This window comes from Symphodus melops (assembly GCF_947650265.1).
Source record: "Symphodus melops genome assembly, chromosome: 17".
NCBI lineage: Eukaryota > Metazoa > Chordata > Actinopteri > Labriformes > Labridae > Symphodus > Symphodus melops.
Window position 1 is genome coordinate 8,761,401 of NC_136707.1, and position 25,230 is coordinate 8,786,630.

At 39.3% G+C, this 25,230-nt stretch overlaps 3 protein-coding genes across 4 annotated transcripts; 2 read left to right on the forward strand and 1 right to left on the reverse strand.

Moving 5' to 3' along the window:
- The first annotated feature begins 379 nt into the window (after positions 1 to 379).
- On the forward strand, positions 380 to 10,243 carry LOC306837974 (uncharacterized protein). Its single transcript, XM_079365872.1, has 4 exons — positions 380 to 479; positions 8,100 to 8,241; positions 8,420 to 8,528; positions 9,540 to 10,243. The coding sequence occupies exons 3-4, from the start codon at positions 8,425 to 8,427 to the stop codon at positions 9,967 to 9,969; spliced, it is 534 nt and encodes a 177-aa protein (XP_079221998.1). The 5' UTR covers positions 380 to 479; positions 8,100 to 8,241; positions 8,420 to 8,424; the 3' UTR covers positions 9,970 to 10,243.
- Positions 10,244 to 11,205: 962 nt separating this feature from the next.
- On the forward strand, positions 11,206 to 13,085 carry apnl (actinoporin-like protein). Of its 2 annotated transcripts, XM_079365623.1 has the most exons (4): positions 11,206 to 11,234; positions 11,420 to 11,470; positions 12,006 to 12,128; positions 12,215 to 13,085. In XM_079365623.1, exons 3-4 carry the CDS (start codon positions 12,025 to 12,027, stop codon positions 12,669 to 12,671), a joined length of 561 nt encoding a protein of 186 aa, XP_079221749.1. In that variant the 5' UTR covers positions 11,206 to 11,234; positions 11,420 to 11,470; positions 12,006 to 12,024; the 3' UTR covers positions 12,672 to 13,085. The 2 variants fall into 2 exon arrangements, with proteins under 2 accessions (XP_079221749.1, XP_079221750.1); XM_079365624.1 differs by lacking the exon at positions 11,206 to 11,234 and having other exon boundaries at positions 11,273 to 11,470.
- A 6,369-nt stretch (positions 13,086 to 19,454) lies between these two features.
- Positions 19,455 to 24,334, reverse strand: ramp2 (receptor (G protein-coupled) activity modifying protein 2). The gene is made up of 6 exons (XM_079367264.1): positions 24,081 to 24,334; positions 23,437 to 23,499; positions 23,323 to 23,352; positions 21,455 to 21,487; positions 21,109 to 21,292; positions 19,455 to 21,023 (listed from the first exon to the last, which is right to left on the reverse strand). The coding sequence occupies exons 1-6, from the start codon at positions 24,139 to 24,141 to the stop codon at positions 20,774 to 20,776; spliced, it is 621 nt and encodes a 206-aa protein (XP_079223390.1). The 5' UTR covers positions 24,142 to 24,334; the 3' UTR covers positions 19,455 to 20,773.
- Between the last annotated feature and the right edge of the window lie 896 nt (positions 24,335 to 25,230).

Genomic DNA, 25,230 nt, shown 5'->3' on the forward strand with positions numbered 1-25,230 from the left:
TCTTCGGCTTTTCTCTGCCCATGTGAAGATTAATTTCACTTGTTCTCTTAAGGTGGGACTGTGCATTCGGTTCTTAGAGGCACCTGGTTACTGCTGACTGGGAACACTGGTGGATCAATGGTCTGGACTGATCATGGTGGTGCCTGATGGATGGCTTGCCATCTTCAGTTTTCTTTAACTCAATGGACTGAATCTTTTCTTGTGCATTAAACCTGCTTCTACGTGTGCATACACCTGAGGAGATTGTTTCGTCTCCGTTAAAATGTGAGTAGCATCTTCTGGTTCATTGTGTGTCAGGTCATGTGTCAAACTGAAAATAACATCTCTCCATGTGTGCACAGCATGCTCCTTGGACTGCCGCTGACCCCATTTTAGAGGAGAATGAGTTTGGCTGATCTCAGTCTTTGCAGCATGTTTGGAGTGTTCGTTACGTTTAATAAAAACAGAAACCCCAAAGAACATCAGGGAAGCATTGTGGAGTGAGTATTGATGTCACCTTTTAACGGCAGAGTTTGGTCTCCAGGTCATCACTGAAAATGTCCTTTTGAAAAGCAGGACTTGAGGTGTTCTTAAAGGGATACTTCACCCATTTACATGAAGCTGTGTATCATTAGAAACATGGTAGTAGTGTTGAATGGTCATGTATCCAGCCCTCAAGTATCCCTTTAATTGTTCTTATCTATACTATGGTCATGTTTGAGCTATGTCAGTCATGCTTGATGGCACTTTTTTTTTTTTCTCTAAATTGATCAAAACACATTTTAATAACAATGTCATTCTATTCCTGTATGTATTTCTGACCAATGGCTCAAAAATGTCTATAATGTTGTTGCCCAGTTAGCATGAACATAATTGTGTGAGCTCTGGGAACTTTGATACACAAGAAGTAATTCACCTAGAGGTCGTGTGTTTGCTGAATGTTTCCTAACTTTAAACCTAATGATGGAAATCAATAGCCAAACCACAAAAAGCTATTATTGAATTGTCAATCTCCAACCGCAGCTAGAGGAGGTAAAGAGTAACCCAGGTTGAGCTTACATGGAAATGTGTGTTCTTTCATTGAAGTACAAAAGAGAGACTTAAACGAAACCTTTGGCTCAGTACTAAAAATTTAACAACCTCAAACAATCCACAATTTACACCTCCCACAAATCACCCAGTAAAAAAAAAAGCCTCCATGCGACGCAAGAGTGTGTCTCACTCTTTCAGTAACAAATGACCTTGACACAGGGGGAGTGTAAGTACAGATAGAAACACTCACTTCATCAAAGGCACACAAGGGAAAGGGTGAAGAGAGGGAAAATAACCACAGACAGAAGAAAAAGCCATCTATTGCTCTGTGCCCTTTTAAACTGTCACGTAATGATTTAGGGTAAGTTTGGGTGTTGCACACTCCCTTACAGCTGGGCCCCGTCACCTCAGATGTAAAAAATAAGACAGTGGGAAGGGCAGAGGAGGGATGGGGTAGAGGGTGTGGGAACATAAGGGGAAAAAATAAATCCATATCTATGCCTGGATGCATCTGTCCAGCCTGTCACTCTGAATCCATCGTCAGTCAAAAGCAAAATGTCACACCTTTCATCGGTTCACTTTTAATTGCTCTGGTAAAACCAAGTTTTATCAAAGTGAGGCTGCTGCAGGGACTGAAGCGACGTTTACTGGGAGCAGGAGGGCGAGGTGAGGGGCCATGGCAGTCTGCAATAAGACAAGAAAGCAATAAAACTGATAAATGATGCCAAGACTCGCAGATACTAAGGCCGCACCACCACCCACCACCTTCTCTCCTCTCAAATCAGCCCAACACCTTCCATCCCTCCATCCCCTCTCTAGAGGACTGGACAGCTCTTATTGAGCCCTCGTCTGTTTACAGATCAGCGCTTCCCATCGGGTTTCGGATCAATGGGATTATATTTCTTATAAAGCAGGAGGGAGCGGGGGAAAGTGGGGGTTGCGCAATGTGCGGCGGAGGGCTGTGTGGGTGAGAGGCTGCACGAGAGCTGTTGGAGGATGTGATGACGAAGCGATGATTTGGGGAAGGAGAGGGATGAGGTTGGAGGGATGGTGGGTGTTTAACAGAAGAAAAGCCAATGCCTACAGACGGGATGAAGGGTGGGGAGCTTATTGATCTCCTGTCTGTCTCCTCTTCAGAAGATCCGAGGCAAACAGAGGCCCCGGTGTTTATCGTGTACTCAATGCGAGGATGAGGACATTCTGTCAGGGGATATGGAAATTAATAGCAAACTCTGCAATACAGCATGTTTGCATGACTCAGAAATTGTCCCCAAGTCTCTTTGAAAGATGAAGTGGCCACAAAGGGCAAAAGTCAAGTTGTTTTTTTCAGAAAACAAAGCAAACTGTTGGAGGACAAAAAGCATTATGCATTCACGTTTCTTAATTAGCAGAATTGTGGCAGAATAATCTCACAATGACGAGAACGGATTTGTTTTCATTGCAGACTTTTGACATGCTGTTCAGAAAAAAAAATAGTGCATTTGGTCCCTCCCTGTGGTATTTCTGCTTGTGTTTGAAATGATAATTTCTTTGTATTTCTCAGGGTAGTTTTTTTTCTGTGTATGTCTGAGCTTGTGTTTTAATACATTAATATTACAATTTATGCTCAGAAAAGTACGATAGCAAATAATCATGAATCAAAAAAAAAAAATGTCCAGCTCCCTATTCTAATGGTCAAATTGAATAGTTTGCATGACAAAACCAGGATGGAAAAGGGCTTACTTGAACTATAAATGATGAATATGGTGAATGCATTTGCATATTTTAAAAGGAACAAACGCTGAAGCTTCAAAAGTTAAAGATTACACAAGTGGAATCCTAGAGAAAAAAAAGTATTTAATTTACATTGAGATGTGGGTTGGAGAGAGATACAGACAGGAGAAAGTCCTTAATTACTGGCAGCTCTCCAGAATGAGCTGTGAAACCAGTTCTTGGCTGTTTTTTACTCATTTTGATGTGCTTTGTCTAAACCATGTGTCTGAGCTGCGTTTTCACTCCTTTGTCCCCGAGAAGTGACACAAATGTATTCCTATTGCACACAGCGCCATTGATTTTTTTCTTCGGTGGGAGAATTAATCCGCGTTGAGCACAAATCATCATTTGAAGCAGGCGTTTATTCCCACACTCACCTCTAGTGCAACACCTCGGATGCATTTTATCGTGTGGTAATTTGAGCGGCTGGATGCACTGGCATGCTCTGTCAACTTAAAGCCCCCATCTTCAGTCCTTGCCCTCTTAAAACACACACACCCCAGCCAACATAAACACACACACACTTGTACGCCTGCATGCACAGACACTCACACAGATTAATGTCAAGGACTTTCCTATTTAGAATTCTAAAACATTATACATGCAGATTAAAAGCACATTTCTCTGTTCACCTACTCTGCTAGGGGATGTTCTGCGGGCCTGTCCCCCTGTCCCCTTCATTCCCCCCCTCCCCCAATCCAAGTGGCGCCGAATATAATCCTCCTTAATGGATGTGTAATATTTACACTTATACTATAATCGCTTAAACATTCATTTACGGAGCCACATTTGGTTGTTCGTGGGCCTGACAGCCTATTCATCAAAAAGTAAATGTGCAGAACCTCGCGCCCCCTGCAGCAATCAATCAATATGCTCCTCTCCCGGCTACCATCAGTGCAGATATGTCTCAGGCCAAAATTAATCACAGTGAAGTTTGCATAATCCCTCTCTTCCTCCCCCCCACCCATTAACCCACGTAAGAGCACCTTTACCTTTCAAGACCACTTTGATGACTGAAGGGATTCATCAGAATCTCCCGTTCTGAAGGCTGATGAAAAAGAGTTTATGCAATAGTGAAAAGATGTTATAAAAAACCCAGTGGGTTTTTTTTCTTGCGCAATTAATTGCACTGACTTTTAGATTTCCACTTTTAAGAAACAGGACATAACAAAAAACCGAGAGAAATGCTGCTGCGAATCGGGAAACGTTTAAGTCTGACAAAGCATGCCAGGCTTTATCAGACAATCTAAGTGTAAGTGATTCAAGTTTCAATTTCACTCTTTATAATTGTGATGTGTTAAAACCCAAATGAACCTTCTGAAGTTAGAGGGTAAAATTATGAGAACTTGTATTTGAAAAGTGTGCAACGCATTGTAAATGTTAAGGCATGACAACAGAGTCTTTGGAGCCGAGCATGCTGCTGAAATGAAGCAATGATAAATGAATAGTGTGATCTTCATTTGAATTTAAAAAGTGCACTGTGATTTTTTTGAGACTGTGATTTTTTTTTTTTTTTTTTATATACACATAGACATTTTAGCCTGTTTGAATAGAGCAGATTGTGTTTTCCCAAAACAAACAGTTTGCAGTCTTATAGAGTGATGGAAAGGCTGATGGGGAAAACAACATGTACAGCATAGTACTTGAACTGAACCAAAAGTTAAAAAAAAGATGCTGTTTACAGTTTGTACAATAGATTACTCAGAGTCATTATAGATATTAATGTTCGAGTGGACAAACACACAGAGTATGTTTATGTATACTTTTGGGAGTGTGTAAGAGCATACACATCAAGAAGTTATCTTTATGTCCCACTAGAAATCAGGCGTCCTCTAAATAAGTCAAAACAAAGAAACATTGAACACTGTAACCCTTGAGGAGTCTATGAGATGAGAACTATACAGGTAAAGTGATCAGTTTAGACGAAAATTAACTCAATCTAAACACCCTGCAAGGTTTCTATTTCTATAAACAACATTATAGAATATGACACACTTAAGTAATGACTGATTACACTACCATTGTTTGACCATTGTCATGTAAAACATCATTGTTGGAACAAAACAGAACCACAGCGCACTTTCCATGTGTTCACATCAGGTCCTGTATTTTCTTTCAACTTTCTGAGGATTTAAAGATTACAACCGTTTGTGTTTCCTCAGGAAGAAAACAAAAAACGGAAAAGATATTGTTATTTACCACTTGTGTTTCCAGAAATAAAACTTTATGCAAATGGTATGAAAATAACTTTGAATCAGGTAACGGTATTCTTTTCAGATAATGATGTGTTTTCTTTGGGTCTACATTTAACACAAATTTGGATCAACACCAACTATAGGAAATTGAAGTAGAGCATGCAGGATAACATTAAGAGCTGCTAAATGACTCAATGTTGCTGAGAAGACAAAAATCATGAACGTGTCTATAATTCCACATCAAACTGATTATGCATTCCCTTACAATAAAGTATTAAAAGATGAACTTGTCTTGTCCAGACAATCAACGAGCAGTAAAAATGTGAGGACAAATGCTGCAGTTTTCTACAGATGCATAATTAGAAGTCTGCCATCATTTCAATCTAAAATTAATCAGGCACATCTGCTTAAGCACGCGCCAGAGGAGTAATTTGCGATCACGGTTGTTTTCACACGTCCTAAGTGGCCAATTCTACACAGCAGAGCTCCATTATGTCGATATCACATTTTGTAGTGAAAGAGGGATTCTTTGAAAAGGTCAAAGCAAAATCAGACATTAAGCATTGGATGACAAAGATTTACAATGCGTCTGATAATGGAGGTAACAGTTGGAACACAGCAGCATGAAAAGCAAATGCACATGTCAGATAAAGGTTGAAATAGCAATATCCGTCATTTTACTCAAATGTGAAATGTGTTGTGAAATTCCAGACTGATCAATTGTACTGCTTAAATAGGAAGAATAAGGATGTGCAAAAAATACACATCAGTAGAGTAAGCGTTTGTGTGAGTTTTTTTTATTGTAATATCTTTATACAAATCTATCAAAGCAGAAATAATGTTATTTAGAAATTTAGACAAACATGATTTCTCTAAAACTGACCTGTTTGTAGAAATGTTTTACATTTCTGCCAAAAATGAGAGGAGGAATTTGTCCTCTGACTTCATGGATAAATCTGACAATCGGTCGTGATCTGAGGATAAATATCACAAACCAGAATAGAAATCCTGTGACAGTCTCATATTTCAACACATATTATTCCATGCTATTGAAATTGTTTGTGAATGATTTAATGACATTGTCATGGCAACAGCTGCTCCGCTTCCTGTTCTGCAGCTTTGCATCTGATTCTGTCGAATGATTCATTTTGCTGTTTACTAACACGAAACTGCGGTGTCAGACATGAAATGCCACACCTGCCCACCAGGTGTCTCCTGGCTGTGAGATGACATATTCCCCTCCAGCACGTCTGGGCTGCTCACACCTGGATTTCAAACAGCCTAATTGAGTCATTCTAAGGAGGGAGCAGGGGATATGCTTGTGTTCCGCATATGCTCAACTTGCATGAACCATGCACATGTGTTTGCATTACTGAAACAGCTGTTTTGACCTTAAAGCAGATGTTATAGCTATGCTAGTTAGCTATGCTTAGTTATTCTCCTTGTAGTAAAGCCTATACAGATGACAATAATCTAATCTATTTACATTTCCCCCTGTAAAGTAAAGTAGAGAAATAAATCTTATTAAAACAGACTGCTCAATATTGTATTTATCAAATATTCTATTCGTTCTGTGGCAAGTCAGTTGTGGAATTAATGTTGGCAGCTACAATCTGTCATGTCATTTTGACAAAAATAATGTATGATGTCAGTTCAAATGAACCATTAAACTGGCATCCATGTGAAATAGACTGAGAGATGAATGTTAGCAAAGGTGACTATCAGACTTTAAAGACGCATGAGATACATGAGGTGGAGATACTGATACCGTAGCCACTGTGATAAAATATGCTTTATCTTCAGCCTCCATTTATCTTCGTCATCATAAAACTTTTAAAGCCTCAGCGACATCAGAGAGATTACTGACATTCTGTTTTTTTGTCACCTCCTTAATAGCCTCTTACAAACTCTTCTCAGATATCTCTACACTATAATTACATTTAATAGACCTGCTCGGTATAATAAAATGAAATTCGGATAAATTCTGGCATTAATGGCTTAAATGCAGTTCAAATACACATATTTAAGACTTTTGATTCTGTGTTTTGACAGCATAGGCTGCAAATCCAGGCAGACTATTTGTATATTGTTTCCATTTTAAATCATTTCCTTACTTAAGTAAGACTTGATATATGGTAACTTCTTCTTTACCTGAAGTTGAATGTACATGAATGCAGCCATGGCCATTAAACAGGACTTAATGAAAGGTATGCATACTAAATGAGTTGTTTGTCCGAGATTCTTTGCTATGGACACTGGCTAACCACCAGAAAGCAAATATTAACTGTCAAAGTCTGTGTAGTGCAAACTTATTTTTTCAAATGCATGTTTGGTGCCATCTGGTGACTTCAAGCATCCGAAATGAAGGATTTAAATCAAGTTCAAGGCTCCTGGTGTATGGAATAGAACAGCTGCCACAGCATTACTTGACTTGGGTTGATGTGGAAACAAACCCTATCCAAAATACTCCATGTTTGCGAAACAATGAATTAGGACGAGCCTCAGGACCTATTATCTTATGGATAAATATAACCCTGCAGTGTAGCCTGCTGGGAAATTGTTTTTGTAAGTCGTTCCTATACTTTTGAGAAAGGCTGTCTCCACTTCAATCCACACTCCGTCTCGAGCAGAGTTGGCAGTCAAATATTTTGTGACATAATAGTAAGTGTTGAAATTTATGAGGGAGGGTGCCCATAGGAGTCTGTCGCTATCACCTGAAACAACAACAAGCAATCAGTTGAGCAATAGTCTCATTCTAAACAAGTCAGCACATGAAATGTTCCATTCGGGTCTTCACGAGCTACATTTACCCAACTGCAGAAAGATGAAAGAATAGTTGTGTTTATTAAACTTTTATGAATGACATAACTTGACACGTCTTGCATAAAGATACACCACTGAAGTAAAATGGTTTACTTAGTTAATAGTTTATAATCCTTTAAGATACAGATGAGATACCTTCTATATAATATCTGAATAATATAATGTCATATCTAAAAAAAAAAACACTGCATGAAAACTAGATTTGCCTAAGTAATGTATGAATACTTTGTACTGTGATCATCTATTATAAGTTGGCCTGAGTACTAAGTGCTGTTTGTAGTAGGTTTTTCCACAAGGGATGTTGATTCTCAATTCCAGGCGGACACGCCCGTGCTTATGTTAGAACAAGAACTGCAGAGGTGGAATCACACAAAGGAAGACTCTCTTCAACCCTTTTCAGGAGCTGAGGAAACACAACCTGATACTGCCGTCTAACAACCTGCAAGTCGTACTCCAAAAGGTGAATTTAATTACTGAAGTTTATGGCAAGATTGTAAATATTTGCATGCCTTGCTTGTTTTCTTGGTACTTTCATATATTTATTACTTGAATACTCTGATATGAAACTATACATTTAGAGCTCTATACTTTCTGAATAACTGTACTGTTTTTAGCTGTTGTTCTTGTTCCTCTTGCAGCTAAGATGCCCGAAACAGCAGAGGCTGTGTCAGCCACTCTCACCACCAACAGAAACTGCACCATTGAAATAACCAATGTCAGCAGCGGCTACTGCCTCATCAACCCAAAGTAAGTCTGTCGATAATTTTAAATACTCATAAAAGTAGTGGAAAGAACAAACCAAGGAGGGTGAGGTGTGCGGCAAAGACTTAACGTTCTTTTACAGAAAAAGTGAAAAATTAATGAAGGTTCTCATACTCTAAATGGATGGCTAATGTAAAAACTTAATTGAAACATTTACCAAGAAATGTAGATTAATTGCATGAAATCAGCTTGGGATGTTTTGATCTCTTATTTACATCAACAAAAATAAGATATATGTTGTTGCATTGTATGGCATGTACTTTAGATCAATATGATCTAGTGTTATTGATGTGGATTTATCTAGTGGTATTAATTTCAGTATGTGTAATGCATTTCTTTGAAGTTGCTTTGAGGTTTCAATCCCTTATAATGGCTCCAAAGCAGCATCTTGATCCTATCAGCATGCATTCCCCTAAAAAAAAAAAAAAGTATTTCCTGCACTTTTGCCTTTTTGGGATTTTTTTATTTTTTTTTCAGAATACAAGTGTAAAATTATTAATTGTGGTTTACTGAACATGTATTGCAATGAAACAATAAAACCCTTCTTCTTCTCTACTTTCAGCTTAAAAGTAAAAATGTAGTAACAATAGAATAACTTAACATGACTCATCTTTATTGTAAATTCTGCCCTGCCCCAACATTTATCTAGTGGTGGCAGGACAGACCATATCTTGGATGGGTGGTTTTCATGTGTGACATCACTTGCGTATAACATCCACCACCTATCCATCATGCAGTGACACCCACTGCCTCATTGCACATTGTATGCAGGTACACTGTTGCTTAGAAGTCCGCGGTACTACTTGTGCAGTCACAGTCCATCCATCAGCATAAGGTATTTGAGGCACCCTGGAAAGCCCAGCACTCAAAAAAGTAACCTGACAATCTCCACTAAACTTACAAAACTTGTCTTTCCCCGAAACTCTGAGAAATGGAACAGAAAAGTTATCGTCTGAATGGCTATAATAAGGATTTGTCTCTGCTATCCTTTTATAGGGTTTATATGTCAAGTGGCTTCAGTCATCACCCACCCCAGCCCACCATCAGGACCAACAAGATTGAAGTGTGTACCTTCATAAAGGATGACCACACTGCCACGGGTGCTGTCGGCCTGTTGACGTATGACCTCTTCCATATGCAGAGCCAGGTTTGCTCTGACCGCATGGCCATCATGTTCTCTGTACCCTTTGACCACAACTTGTACAAGAACCGTCTGGCTGTTGGCGTGGTGGAGCAGTCCCGTGCCTGTGACAAACAGCTGTATGACCAGATGTATGATGGGAAAGATCAAAGTAACTTTACCCGCTCTGACAAGTCAGGCTGTGGGCTTCTGTATAAGGCTACTTATGTGGATCTGAGAGCTACAATGTCCAGTATTGGTAAAGCTATAGTTAAAGTGGAGCTCTACGATAAAATGGGTCACTAGAGTAAGATAGTCTTTTAGTTTTCTGACTTTTTGTACTTTTTGGGGGGGATACTTTTGCACCCAACAAAATAAATAAACTCAATTTGATTTGACTACACTTAAATTTTTTCATACAGACACATTGAAAAGAAAGGAAGACTGATTTGCTGTCATCTGTATTTTCTGGCCCTGAAAGACATCAATATCTGACAGTCAGCTCATTGATTCTCCATTAGCTTCTTTCTTGTCCTTGTGTGTATCAAACCTAATTTCTCTTTATCATGATAATAAAAGATTCAGACCAAATGCTTGTTGCTTTGTGTGGATTTATTTTTTTCCTTCACTCAGTGCATGCTTTCATTATTACTGATGAACAGTAATCATTTTTTAATCTCTTAGCTTGATCCATCCAAATCTAATGAGTAGCAACAGATGGAATATCTGCATAGATGTTTTTTTAATCACCATGATGACAATGTTGTTCTTCTGGCTGTAGGACTCTCCATCTTCCTCCGAAATCTGTGGTTTTTGGAATTCAAGATTATCAAACAAAATAAGGAGGTACTCCCTCTGTCAATAAATGGTTAAATGTTTCGATCCGTGGGTTTAAACGTACACGACAGTAAGAAACAGTTGTTAAGTCATCTTTTTATCTCTTTAGTTGAAAATGATCATATTTGCAAAAAAATCAAGTTTAGAGAATTATTTTTTTTTTCATAGGATAAGGTTGCTCTACAGCAGGGGTGTCCAAAGTGCGGCCCGGGAGCCATTTGTGGCCCTTGAGTGGATTTTTTGTGGCCCTTGACTTCAAATCAAGGAATCAGAAGATTTTGGCCCCAGGCCTCATCAGATGGCATATTTCGTTCTTTTTTTCTTTTTCATGTCAGCGAGGGAGACCTATAAAAGCCTGACTATTCTTTCCAAAAAATTAGAACACAACAGTTTCCCACTGCAATTAGTTATTGTGTATTTACATTATTTTTTGAAGAGGTCAAAATACAAAAAGTTCCTTCCAATATTTTAAAAAAAAAAAACCCTGTGGCCTGTGAGCGATTCTAACGTGACAATTTTGGCCCGCAAGAAAAAAAGTTTGGACACCACTGCTCTACAGATATCTGTGTTGTTTTTTCTGTTGCACAATACCACAAAAATGAAATTCCTCGTCCGTAACAGACAGTCAGCAGGATGTTGTACCCACAATCTTGTAGGAGTGGGCTGAGTGAACAATCCCTTCCACCAAGCACGTCGGGATCTGATGGGATTTTTCCACTCGGCCACAGACTAAGGTGTGGCAGGGGAAAGCGTTGAAATATTTGTTCTCATCGTCTTTTTGTGTTGGTGATAAATGTGTGTTCAGAGAGGGTGTGTACAGTGCTACTGGGGTCGTGTTGCAAGTGGGAGGTTTTCCTTGGTATTGGCACGTATCCTAAATTAAAAAAAAAAAAACCTGCTTTGGGCACCTCCCTTTCAGGTAACTCTTATCACTTTGGAAGTTGGAAACGTCGGCAGAGGTTCTCAGAAGGTAAGTCAATTACAATATTTGGTTAAAAACACTTTAATGGAATAATTCAAGAATCTGCAGTTCAGGGAATGGCTCATTAGCACATAACTCTCAAGATAAAAGTAATTTGTGGAGTCACACAGAAGCCTGACGGGGCATTTGTTTGATTTGTATATTATATCTGTTGATAAAGGGGTAATCACTTCTCCAGTGTTTTCACTCTAACTTCATTATTGCATGCTACTTAGTGTAGTAATTAAAGAGGTGCACTCTCTAATGAGGCAAAGACAGTCTGCAGCTATTCTCTGATTGTTCACAACTGTTCTGAAATCTCATTAGCCTATGAAATGCATCATTCATACCCGGTTCCAGTCTACGTGCTTCTCTGAAGGTCAATGTAAGCATGTCAGCAGAGCAGGGGTCAGGAGGATATTTATATCATAAGTCTGATTCTTAGTCAGTAAGTGTCTTTAGGAATGGAGGAAGTGTTGATCACAGCTGATCTATGTTTTTTCTTTAGCTACTTAACATATACCTTCTCCTTTTTTGCAAGCAGATCTCACAAACATTTCAACATGACAGAGTCAGCTGAAGCTGTGGCAGCCGATGTGGAGAGCAAGAGGAGTGTAACCATTGAAATCTCAAATATCACCAACAACTACTGCCTCATGAACCCTAGGTAAGCCCAAACTGTTCCAGAAACATGTTTTCCACTATACACCACATTGTATGTGTAATGTATGTGTCTGTTCTTGTACTGCTCAGGGTATACCTTGACAATGGCGAAACATACAACCCGCCCCAGCCATCAGTGCGCCCTCTACAGACGGAGGTGTGCACTTTCACTAAGTCTGGTGGCAAAGCAACTGGAAGTGTTGGTGTGTTGACCTACGATCTTTTTGAGAGGTCTAAAAACGACTACATTGAGACTCTGGCCATGATGTTCTCAGTTCCCTGGGACTACAACCTGTACAAGAACTGGTTTGCAGTGGGCATCCATAAAAGGGGCCGTGAGTGTGATGAATCTCTGTTCAAAGAGATGTACTACGAGAAGAAGCAGCAAGAACATGGCTTTGTCAGGGAGGAAGCCACTGGATCCGGAATTGATTATGTGGGTAACTACCTAAATATCAAAGCCACCATGGGGCCCCTTGGCAAAGCCATTATGAAGGTGGAGGTGTGGGATAAGCTTTTCACACCAGCAGGCCAGCAGCGATATTAACCCCCCCCCCCACCCCTCCTTCACCCCCCTCCCAGACCAATATTTCTATCATCATTCCTGCAGCAGATTTCATCTCCAGCGTTTCCCCTTTGAGAGTTATTCTAAAACAGCCAATTCGCATGATGTATTGTTGCTGACATGTGTCTGTATACTGAGGCATTACCCTTCAGTTAATCTGCTTAACATCAGAGTTTAGTTTGTTTATAAATCCAGGCTGCAGTAACCCCCCCTTTTTATAGCAGATACCTCTGTCTGTTTCAACGGCATCCGGCTTTAAAACGACATCTTTAGAAATGAAAATCAGAGGATGACTCACTGGAGGATGCGGGCACATAGATTAATCAAACATTGTGAGCTTGTCTGTATTTACCTTGACACTGTTGTCGGATGAATAAAATGAACCTTTCTTTCTGAGGTTTTTTGTGTACGTCTTTTTATTGGGTTTGGAAAAGTGCAAAAGTGCTCAGAAGGAGACTTAAAAGTAAGTAAGTTAATATACTGTAAGGAGTTTTTTTTCCCTACAGGGCTGTGTGAGAGCAGCAGGGGCACACCCTTTTCTCATGTTACACAACATCAAACAACTGCAATGTACATCATGTATTTACAGTATACAAAAAGATGATTTCGATGTGACTTCATTTTCAAGTGAAAGTCTAACTCTTATCATATGTAATAGGAGTCTGTTTACTATGCATCATATTTAAGCTGTTATGAAGAGCATAATATGCTTCTAAGTTAGAAAACAAACATGGGTGTTTTTCCTCAAGATCAGTTTTGTCTATGAATTGTCATGAACATTACCTGTCATATGAACTTATATATGTTTTAGATTTCCCTCATACATTATTTATTTATCAAAGAAACCTTTAGTTGATTTTAAAGTTCTGCTTATTAATTAATATTAATTAATAGCAATAGAACACCAGAGAATGAACAGTAATATATACCCTCACATGTGAAGCACATTTAAACTTAACAGTCTCTTAGAAAACCTTAAAGGGAACAGTCAAACGTATTCACAGATACAGTTATTGTCTTTGAGGCAGCAAACCCAAGGGCAGAACCAATAGATACATTTGCTGTACAGCAGTTTTGATTATTCTTTGACAATGCTAAATGACACAGGGACATATACAGGTGAAGACCCCTTTATTGCTCACTCTAAAGCTTTGTTATAATTTAAGTGTGCAGAAATGACCATCTTCATTTGTTATTTGCTCATCAAACGACTTGTTTTGCAGTAATGGATCAACCGATTTGGATGAAGCCCACAGTCATTAACCTGAGGTAAATGTGGGGCTCTGTGGCAGGAGGCGGTGTATGCACTCTTCATTCACATTGCAGCTGGAGTTATCAGGTTCCCAGATTCTATTTACAGTCTCCACACTGCGATTCAGATTTTGTTTTCCCACCAGATTCATAATGCTTCTGCTACATTAACTGTTCCTGCCACAAAGACTCTCAGATCAAAGGTTTCTGCTCACTGTTGCCGTTGCATTTGCATGAAAGCCACACACAATACTAAAGAGGACTAAAGTAGGCCTGTTTAGGCTCAATCCCCGCAGCATTGTTGGAGAGTGTATTGAAGAAATGACATGCAGTCCTTATAAACAGATAGGGACACTGAACAAAAACATTTGTTTGCCACAGCTTTAAAAAAAAAAAAAAGGTTGAGTTCCATGAAATTCCTTTTGTATATTCCTCTTCATCTGCTCTCCATGTTTACTTCACCTGTCTTATATGTTTCATATTTTATTGTTTATTGTGTGTATGTTTGTTTTGTGAGTATATTTGTGTTTATGTGCTAAATCTGAGTTGACAGATATTCATGTGAGGGAGATATTTTCTATCGAATATACTCTTTTGACTTGTATTTGGCGACAGTATGAAAAGAGGGTAGGATTCGACTTCTCAAAATGTGAACAAAAGATTTGTGGGAAAAGGTGTATTTTCCTGCACGGATAACTTAAGCTCAGCTTTTGCAGATTTGTAAGTGATGCTTTTTTACCACAAGACAGGGGTAAATCTAGCACTTTTCATGATAAAAGCTTCTGTCAAATCTCTACCAGATGTCAGGAAGAAGAGGAGGAGGAGTGCAGGAGCCTTTCACAAGTTGACACATTGGCGTGTCGTGTTGTGACACTATAAGCAGCTGATCACATCTGAAACACCAGGGTGTCTCCAGTTCAACCTCCTACAAAAAAAGTGAGCTGAGGTCAATTATTCCTAAACCAGATTTTACCAATAAAAAGCTTTTTTAATTTTTCTAGCATTTCCATTGTGTGCTATAGAGCACACAAATGTTTCTCTTAATACGTGCACATTTACTGTGCTTCTCATTAGCAGAAAAGGTGTTAAAATAAGGGTAACTCCACTCATCTCCCTACACTGTTATCATCTCCCCCCTCTATCAGGTTGGCTGACTCTCTTCATGCAAAAACATTATTGATGCATTTTTACATCAACTCTTAAAGAAGGACTAAATGACAAGACAGCCCAGAGTGTGTTAAGAGGGAGAGTCAGATCATTTCTGTATTGTTTGTATCAGCTTTGATGCTTGTTTGAGTTTCGATCTTCCTATTTGCCTTCAGTACTTGAGCACTGTATTGCATATTGACTTAGACGAGGAGTGTCCAAACAAACAGATGGATCAAACAATTTAATTTGGATAATTTGAGGTTTGGGTGTGAACTGCAGCCCTTTGAAAAGCTTAAGCCATTTAATGCGTTTGATCATATAGTTAGAAAATGATCTCTTTCCTCTTGAAGGAACATTTAAATGGTACTTTTTGAGTACCTTCAAATACTATACCTGTACGCTCTCAAAGAGTGCCATCTAGTGGCCATGTTTGGTTCACATACACATCACATGCCTAAATGCATGCCAGGCAAGTCATGGGGCAAAGATAATCTTTTTTTTAAAGACTCAACAGAATATTAACTTTTAAATATTGTTTAAGAAATCTCCATGATGTGTGTCAGATTGGTGATGGACCACAGCAGACCTTTAAGACAAGATTAGCATTGTTTTAGCATGTTTGTTCTCCCATTTTTATTTTGGACATATTTCCCTGTTCAATTTTGTTTTTGATTTGATGCTAGGGCTGGAGGTCATGTTATTTCTAGCAAGGCTTTGTGTCATCGTTTTGGTTTGCTGTTTTGGAGCATTATCATCAAGTGAGACAAAGCTGTGTATCATGGAACGTAGCTATTTTAATGGAAGGCACTGACAAATTACTAACAAAATGCTTCCTTTGTAATTCTGAGGTCAAAAGTTGAGTTGAATCGATGCCGTGCTTGAAGGTGTCAGTTCATAAAAAAGCACAAATGAAATCATCAGTACGATACCTTCGCTGCACCATAAAGCAGACACTCAAACTTAGCAACTAGCTACAAGAAGAATAGTAAAGCATTGCTTTCTTGTGCATGAGACGATCATCTTTAAACTCATGATAGTGACCTCAATATGTCCCAGAAGGCCCTGCTCCTTTAAGGCCACCCTCCAAAAACTAAAGAACATTTCCACCTCATGTCATTTAAATGTTTTGCTGGCAGTGGAATGAGGTTTTTCCACACACTTTTTTTCTCTGAGTGTATTGTGACTGATCAGGCAGCAGTAGTTTTGATGTCAAACCTCCTTGACTGTAAGTATTCTGCTGCCAGCTCGCTGCCATCCAGCTGAAGGGTCAGCTCTGACACAGCAGTGCCAGCTGCACAATAAAGTAATTACACACGTCGCCCTGAATGACTCGCATCATCGGGTGCGAAATTTAAATTTTTTAACAAATGTGGCAACACTTTAGCCTGAAAATGTTTCAATAAAGTGGTTAGCAAGAAAAAAAATATGCAATGCCGATTTCATTTCAAAAGAATGTTGATACATCTGATGGGTGATCAATAACTTATCAATACATTTGCTTATTTAGACATAGACACACTGTAAGCCAGCTCTGATATTTCCACAGTCATGTCTCCACAGCCACACTAGGGAAAGAAGCTGCCAAAAGAAACAGAGGGTGACGTACAGATGCCCTCGCCGGCTGTCCTTCTAACCACTCTGCCAGATCTCTGAGACATGACAGTCATCAGTTCCCACGGTGAGAAGACCCACTGGCCCCAACAGAAAGCAGAGCCAAAAACCCAGCACCCTGCAACCGGAGACACAGCTGCGGCTCGAGAGTGTGATCACAACTTCAGGGAGGGGGAGAGAAGGAAATCTTTGCTGGGCCAATTAAACTAAGATTTTCCACCAAACTATGAGCAACAGACGATTCAGAAGGTTGTGATTAGAAAGTGTGCGATTAATTAAGCTGTTGAGCGGCAAACTTCCTTTTTTATATCATTCACCCTCTCCTCCTTCTGCACCTGCTCCAGCCTGCCTCTCTCGGTCTGACTTATCTGTGTTAATTAGGTATTTTGAGAGTTCAGGGTGTTTTTGCTTTCCTGCATATGCCCCCCCCCCCCCCCCCCTTTTCTACCCCTTTGGTTATGCATACTATTTTAATTCTGAAGGAACAACAAGGAAATGACTGAACTTGCCCGGCTATAGATAAACCATGAGATAAATAATTTATAGTTTACTGGATAAACAAGTGGAAATATTTTCTTACTAACTAGAGACTTGTGAAAACACGGTACATGCATCTGTCCAGAAATCAGCTTAATCAAAGCCAGAACTTGGAGGGTTCGAAAATGTGTAATTTGTGTGCCCACTACAGCAATAGAGAAAGCAGCAATGGAGCACTTATGGAGGAAAAAAAAGGAAGAAGAAATCACTTAAATGTGGAACATACTGTAATATTTCCATTGCACCATTTGTAGTTTAACTTGTATTTTTCTGTCAAAATATAACCACACAAAATGCTTGGCCTTCGTTCTACCTTTACTTTTATACTAAGTAACATTATACTCTATCGTCATGCATTCACTTTGTTTTTTTTAAGTGGAAAAATCTGATCCCTTTTCATTATTCTCCTTAATTGTCAATCATAAGTTCACAAGTTACACCAAAAAACATATCTGTAGGAGTGCAGACATGAACCCTCCCACATCAACCCCACAGCATCCAGTCAACACTCTTTAGTGTCAGCACAGATCATTGAAACAGGGGCCTCTGGGATAGTGTTCAGATCGGACGATTTATTCACAAGTTCAAGCATTTCAACCTGTTATGTAATCCTGTTGAGGCCAAGCTGAAGGGCTTGAGAATAACCTCTTGGCCTCATACAGGGCTTACTGCTTTTAAGGGTTCCTGGTTCACTGTTGCAAAGAGAAAGATCTCCACACACACATTTTCTATTGCAACTTTTACTGACATTATTGTGTTGGACATCAAATCATTTGGGTGTTTTAGTTGTTGAGATAATGTGTTAATTAAACATCATATTGGTGTAACTGGGCCTGATTATTTGGTCCTTTTAGCAACAGTCAGTAGCTGATGATACAAAAGAAGCTATAGAAATTAAGGCAGTTGTTGAAAACTAATTTTTTTTTCTCAGTCATAAAATGGACCAATTTTTACGCACAAACACATTTTTCAAAACATGCAGAGGATATTTGATCACAAATATGAAATTCCATCCTTAAATCGGAGAATGGGGAACACAATTCTATTGCGTTTTAGTATTTTTAAACAAATGTGAATAGCTTTTTGTTAATTTGGCAAACATTTCATAGTTATAAAATACCGGAAACACTGGAGCCATTCAAAAATACTTCCTGTGTTTGGGTGTGCAGCTGTCTTCATTTTTATCTGAGTGTGACTCAGTACAGTGTCTAATAAAAAGGCTGAAATAGACATTATGTCTTAACGTGATTAATCTAGGTACTGCATATATACATATAGTTTACAACTTTTCTCATTATTTTCATATCCATCCGTTACTGTAAAACCAAGCTAACAGTGAGAAGTTCTGTTTTAAACTAAAGGGTGCACATTGACTGTTTGCCTGCATACTAAAAGGCTGTGGGTCAGCCTGGGGTCAAATCAATGCTCCAGAAGAAAAATGATGTTAGCTTTTTGTAACATGTTACAAGTGTTTTAAACTCCTGTTGGCAAAGTTGGCATGTCATTGACTCCTAAGGCAGTTTTTTTTTTACTATATCATAGGAAACCACTAGAGGGCAAGATTTCCTGACTGTAAAAACCTTCCTGTATGGGCCTGATGACAGCAAGTGCATGGTGAACTGAACATACGCACACATTATGTGGGAGAAAATATAAAATTGGACCAATACAATATGATTCATCTTTTAAATCAAATAAAGTTTTTTTGTTTTTTTTCTGTTTTGCTTTAACAGGAAGAGTAACCCAGAACTGGCTGAGAACAGACGGGGGTGGGGATGAGGATGACCCGATATCTAGAGAGGAAGAAGGTCACCAAACACACTTTTCCACACCCATCCCTGCTACACAAATACACACACACACAGTACATAAACAGAGGCCCACCCTGCAGTGGAGCATTTGCCAGATGAGGGTGTGATACATGACTGCTGTCACTGATTCCTTCACTACATATCAGCACTTGTGCAGCATAGCAACTGCGCCACAACATAATATGCTGCTCATCCAGAGACGATACAGTGAAACTGTACCTGAGTTAAAGCAGTACCATCTGCACTATCCTCAGAGGGGCCACAGTGTTTCATCAAATCCTGACGAAGGTTAAAGGCTACTTTGCCCGAAGGATGCTAAAACTCTGTTAATGTGTCCTTGTGAACATGAGCTGAGCTGAGGACAGTTTACTTCCAGACTTTGCTGAAAATAACACAATTTTAAGGGTTTTTTTTACTTTTTATTTTTATTTAGTCAGTGCTGAGAGAGTGAAAAGGAGCAGCAGCCAACATGAGAGGCGTAGATTTAATTGTTTGAAATGTACAAAAAGTTGATCATCATACATACAGTACATTGTTTGAGAACAGGCAGAATCTGTTCACTCAGAAGTTACTGGGTGTCTTCGGAGTCCTGATAATTGCATCAGTATCACACAGTCAATACACATTAAGTTCACGTTCTTAAAGCCCTTACAATGGCTTTATCGTCTTTCACAACTGAACAATGCACAACCACATTAGTCAGGCGAGAGATAACAATTTTATCCTCTTGTCGTTACTCAGTGTTTATCGCTGCACAGACTATTTTAAAGTCTTTTTGTCTGGAGATTTTAGATAAACTTTCCTCAATTAGCTTATCGTGTGATCACAAGGCTTTTTGAGGTTTGGACAAGGGGAAAGTGCTACAGGATTTGTTATAGTTCAAAAATAGACAATAGCAGGAAGAGATCTCTTTTTCTGGGCGTACCCACTCATTGTGTCCCATCTGTGACCTCTGATCCTGAACGTTACACTCGCTATGACTCACATAACCAGATCCATGCATCAGATTGGATGCACTGGGTTTCTGTCCTCTTTTTGCACATTTACAGGACCTTGTTATTCATCACACATGCACATATATTGTATGTAAATATCCATTCTTAGACTTTGAAATAGTTGTACATGATATCTGCACATGCTGTTTGTCCAAGAAGTGGCTGAAAGAAGAGTAAGGTATGAGCGACAGTTAAAAAAAAAAATACATAAGAAGAGGCCTAGAGTTCAGTAATAAAAATTACCTTGTCTTTTATAGAAATAACTGCTGTCAAATATAATGAGTGTCAGCAGAAATATATGGCATCTTTGCAAGCTCTAAAGCTTTTGTTATCACCCTGAATACTAGGTTCTAGGTCTCTGTTAAAATCAAGCTTGGTTTTCTTAAAAGATTGTATAACTGGAATGTGACCAATACTAATATTTTGTCAAGTCAGATAACAAAAAAAAAAAAAACATTTTTCACAGTATGGTACAGTCATATATAAAAGTATAGATTTTGTTAAAGTGTGTCTCTGTTAGCATCAGGAACATAATTTAGTGGGAATAAAGTCATCTTGTCAAAAATGTGAAGCGCAGGTATAGACTTCTCAGAAAGATTCCGTCCTCTTCAACTCACTGTCGAAATAAAAGTCCAGCACAGTGTCTATGGTCAAACTGTAGTCCTCAGGTTGGGATATGAAGTAGAGCAAAGGTCGAAAACATTTGGAGCAGAGCACAGATTTTGGACATTCAGGAGCTGCCATCCCCATTCTTGGTCTTGAACACCACAAGGCTAACCATGACAGGGATCAAGCAGATAGGAGTTATCACCAGGGCAAAGACGATGGCTGGTGGTGGGTCACTTAGCTCCTCTGAGGGACAATCCTTAAAAAACTTGGAGTGAATATTCACAAATGTCTGTTCGACCAGAGGGTTGGGCCATGGGATTAGGAGACAGTCCGATATATCCTCAGTGCACAGGCTCAGGTTACTATACAAGCTGCAATGGAGACATAGAGTGTGAGAGTGATCATTCATACATTAGAAAAAAAATAACTTTAATTGCAAACAAACACACTACTTACCCCCTCACATTACCCCAAATGCACCAGTCAGTGTTGTTTAGGGATGCCATGGTATCCCTAAAAGTGACCAGACAGAGATGCTCAAAGAGTACAGAAAGGCAATCCATTATTGTTCCATGATATTCAGAACAGATGGCGCAAAAGTCCCCACAGTGTTGAGAATTATTCCCACAGGCTGCATGAACTGTAGAAATGGGAAAAGAAAGATTGAAAAGGGTCAAAGCGAGCGACAAGAAGACGTGTTTACACATCTTCAATCACATGTTGGATGTTTGGTTCACAGACTGATATTAGCTATTATTGTTATTGTGCTATATATGTGTAGTTATTTAGTTATGCCACTTACTAAAAGGCAAAGTAGGCCCTCCATAAGTGGCATCTAAAATAGAGAAAAACTTTGAATTAGACTATCGAAGTTAACGCAAAGCCTCTTTAAATCTCACTGTCAGGCACATTTAGTTCACTTCATTAAAGACGGTCATCAAAGACATGCATCCCTTCAAAACACAATCCTGTTCTTGACTATTTTTGCCCACAAGTTTCTTCACATGTCTAGAACTAGGCATTTGCAGCTGTAGTAGGGAGACCACACACTCACCGGAGAGAAAGGAGAGGAATACCCCAATGAAACCAAGTGCTCCCTTCATGTCAGAAAAAAATGAATAAAGGTGCGTTTTTCCCGACTGATCACCATGTATATTAAGACTCAGCTTTTCAGACTTTGTACAGCAAGGCATAACAGGAAACGCGACAGGATGGAAGAGACGCAGTGTAACCTTCGGTTACCAGATGTCCAAACAGTGTTACCCGCGGTTAGCAGATGTTCTCCGTAGATCTGTCTGACGGCCCTGTGCCTTGGCAGCAGCTCTTCCTCTTTCCAACACACGTTTCTTTGGGATTTTCTTCCTTTTTTAAAGGGGTGGAGGCAACAGAGATTGTCCTCTCCATTCTGCTAAATAAAAGGGAGCACACCCAAGCTGGGCTGGACTCACATCTGAAAACCCTTTACTCTTTAACTCTTGTTCTGCTTTTTAGTCTCAGTTTCTCACAGTTGAAGGCCTGGCCGGCTCACAGCATGTGATTTATTTGCCTTTTGGGCTGCCTCTGCCAAATAGGAAACATAAGTAAACATTTAGGGCTTAGCGTTTTGGGGTGGATGTAATCATGACTCTGCAGGGTGTGCTGTGCAGACAGCCATGATCATATTCAGGCTAATTTGAACAAACCTGCAAGAAGTAATTAGTCAGAGCTAACCAGCTGTTTCAAAGGCCAGCCATCTTCACACACACATGTAAAAAGAATGCACTGTTTATTTCACCACAAGTGAAGGAAACTTGTGTTTTGTATGACATAAGGAGCTTGTGAGTGAGCTACAGCTGAGGTACATTCTCATCACTCATCACTTTAAGGAACAGTGTGAGAGGGGTGGGTTTCATTATATGAATGAAAACTGAAGTCAGTGCTTTATGTTTTCTCACGACCAACTTGTTAATTTATGTCACCGAATCCACATGTTGGGCCTCTCACAACATCTGTTTGCAGAGCAGCATTTTGATTTAGTAATGACATCAGGAAATGTGTCTTTTCTAAAGAGGAGGAGCTCTGAGTTTGGGGGAGTTGGCAGGGGAAGGAGGAGGGGGGACAGTCAGGGGAAAGAAAAAAAAAAAAAAAAGGAAGGCAAAGGATGAGGAACAGTGAAAGGGGCGCTGCTCCAAAGTTCCAGTTGTTTCACAACTCGGAGTTCATGCGTTGATCACAGACGCTGCATGGGGTGAATGACGAACAAATTCAGGAAGTTGAGCCAGAGGGGGAGGGCTGCTCATAATAAGGTTTAAGTTAACCTTTAACCCCAAACCATTACAGGCCTTGTGTCTACTGCTGTTGACCCCTCACTGGTAGAGACCTCCCCAGGAGTTTGTCTTGGATTCCCATCATAACACACAAGGAGATCTTGGCAGAAGCCGGCTTTCCGTGTTTGTCAGCTCCACTCCAGCAAATGAATTTAAGGAACCATATCCAAAACAATCCCCCATGGATATAAACTTATAATCACTCTTTCCACCATTGAATAAATACACTGTAGATAGGATTAATGTCTTTGTGCTAAATTAAATGAAAACGATTAAATAAAATCTGGACTATTTAAAGGTTGAATTTCTTAATGTAACACAGACGACTTAGAAAATCTATCATTCGAAAAGGACCTTAACTTACTAGTAGCCACCATCTCTGTTGATTGATACCCTGCATAGAACGAAAGTCTGGTTAGTCAATGGATTTGTTATCATGCCTGTGATAAATATATATTTTTTCTATAAATACACATACCTGTTGTTGTGCTGGGCTGTATTGATAACTTTTCATCAACCAGACAGACCACAGTTGTGCATCCTGCCACGAAAGAAAATATTGATAGAAAAACTGAATGTTAGAATAAAGATGTAGATAACACTCCGATGTGTTACAGTTACATTATACATTTTCTGAGTGCTGTTTAAAAAAAAGGGATTTTCACAGCCTTTAAAGAACGATTCAAAAGTAAATGGAAGGCGCAAGCTGTAGGGAGTGAACGGGTCAATGCATCCTCTCTTTGTTTGCCTTCCTGAAATCTTAAAATAAGGGCATTAAAAATATACATTACTGTCTATATGAATAACATATCTTTTTTCACAAAATCACAATTGCCTTATAAGACAAGCTGTTATAATCCAGTCATTATGTTCTCAACAACACACAATTTGTCTTAAAAAAAACAAAAATTAATGTTTTGATAAAAAAAAAGATCACCCTATGACCCTTCAACCAAACCGTTAAAGAATAAAACTCCATCATGAGACATGCTAAGCTCCTTTCTAAAAGCCACTCAATCACTGAAAGCCCCCAAGCATTCCTCTTAAGAGGTGAGAAGGAGGGCAAGTGAAGAAGTTAAATCATAAGAGTGAAGAAATGGACAGTGTAAATCTTGCACTTACCCCAGAGGAGAAGAGTCACAAAGCACCCAGAAAACACAAGTGAGAAAGTGGTTGCTGTCATTTTGCCTGACAGTGCTCTGTCCGTCTTCTCTGCTTGGGAAGGGATTACTTATCTCAACCTTTTTGCAGGAAGGCTCTATGAAACAACAGGAAGCCCTGATTTCCTAGGTTGGGCGGATTCACACAACTAAACAGAGAGCCTCAGATAAGGTTAGAACTACTGTGGTCCACTACTGCACCACCATCTCTCTCTCTCTCTCTCTCTCTTTATCTATTGCTTTCTCTCATCCCACCCCCTGTTTTCAAACAGAAAGAGAGAAACTAGGGTGAGTCCCACCCTCTCTATTCCATCTTTGACTGAATGCATTTGCAACGGATGCAGCTATTTCGAACATTTGACCATTTCTCTGTTTTGCATTGTCAGTCACAGATCAAAACATGGAACAATCTTTTCATGCTGAGTTTGTGTTTGGAAAAGTGAAGCCAAATAAATGAGACCAACGCATGATAGCTTGACATAATATAAAGGCTTTTTACTACTCTAAAAAGTTTTGTTTTTCCTCCCCCCCTCGCCCCCAAAAGTAACTGTTACTGGAAGAACATACGCAATGATGGCATTCCTTTATCATTGTACCTTGTATAGCATCCAGCACTATAACAAATTCAATCTGAGGACTGTCTTTTCATAAAGCATCAATAACAATGAAAACGTAGCCGAAATATTTTATCCAAATTCCTCTCTTGCAAAACCCAGTGTCCACTTTACCCACAATGCTTCACAGTTGGCTCAGAGATTTCTGTGTGTAGACTAGTAGCAGGAATGCAGCTTTCAGATAACCTTAAGTTGCCCTTACCCCCCTCACTCTGACTTGTAGACTTGAGCTCTAACCAATACTGTCTCATGGGATATCAGTTGTTGCAACTTATTACATTAGACCACAAAAGCTACAAAAAGCTCCATATAAAAAAAAAAATGTCTTCACATATTGTTTAAACTTCATCACCATCGAGCAGACTTTGTTATTTAAATGGGAACAGATTCACTTTGATGTCATAAAGGACGTTCCCGCTTTGTTTCTGTACAGCATGATCTTTACTTTATTAAGTCTCCCTGTCTCGTCTTGTGTAAGAAAAGTGATTTTGGTGTCAG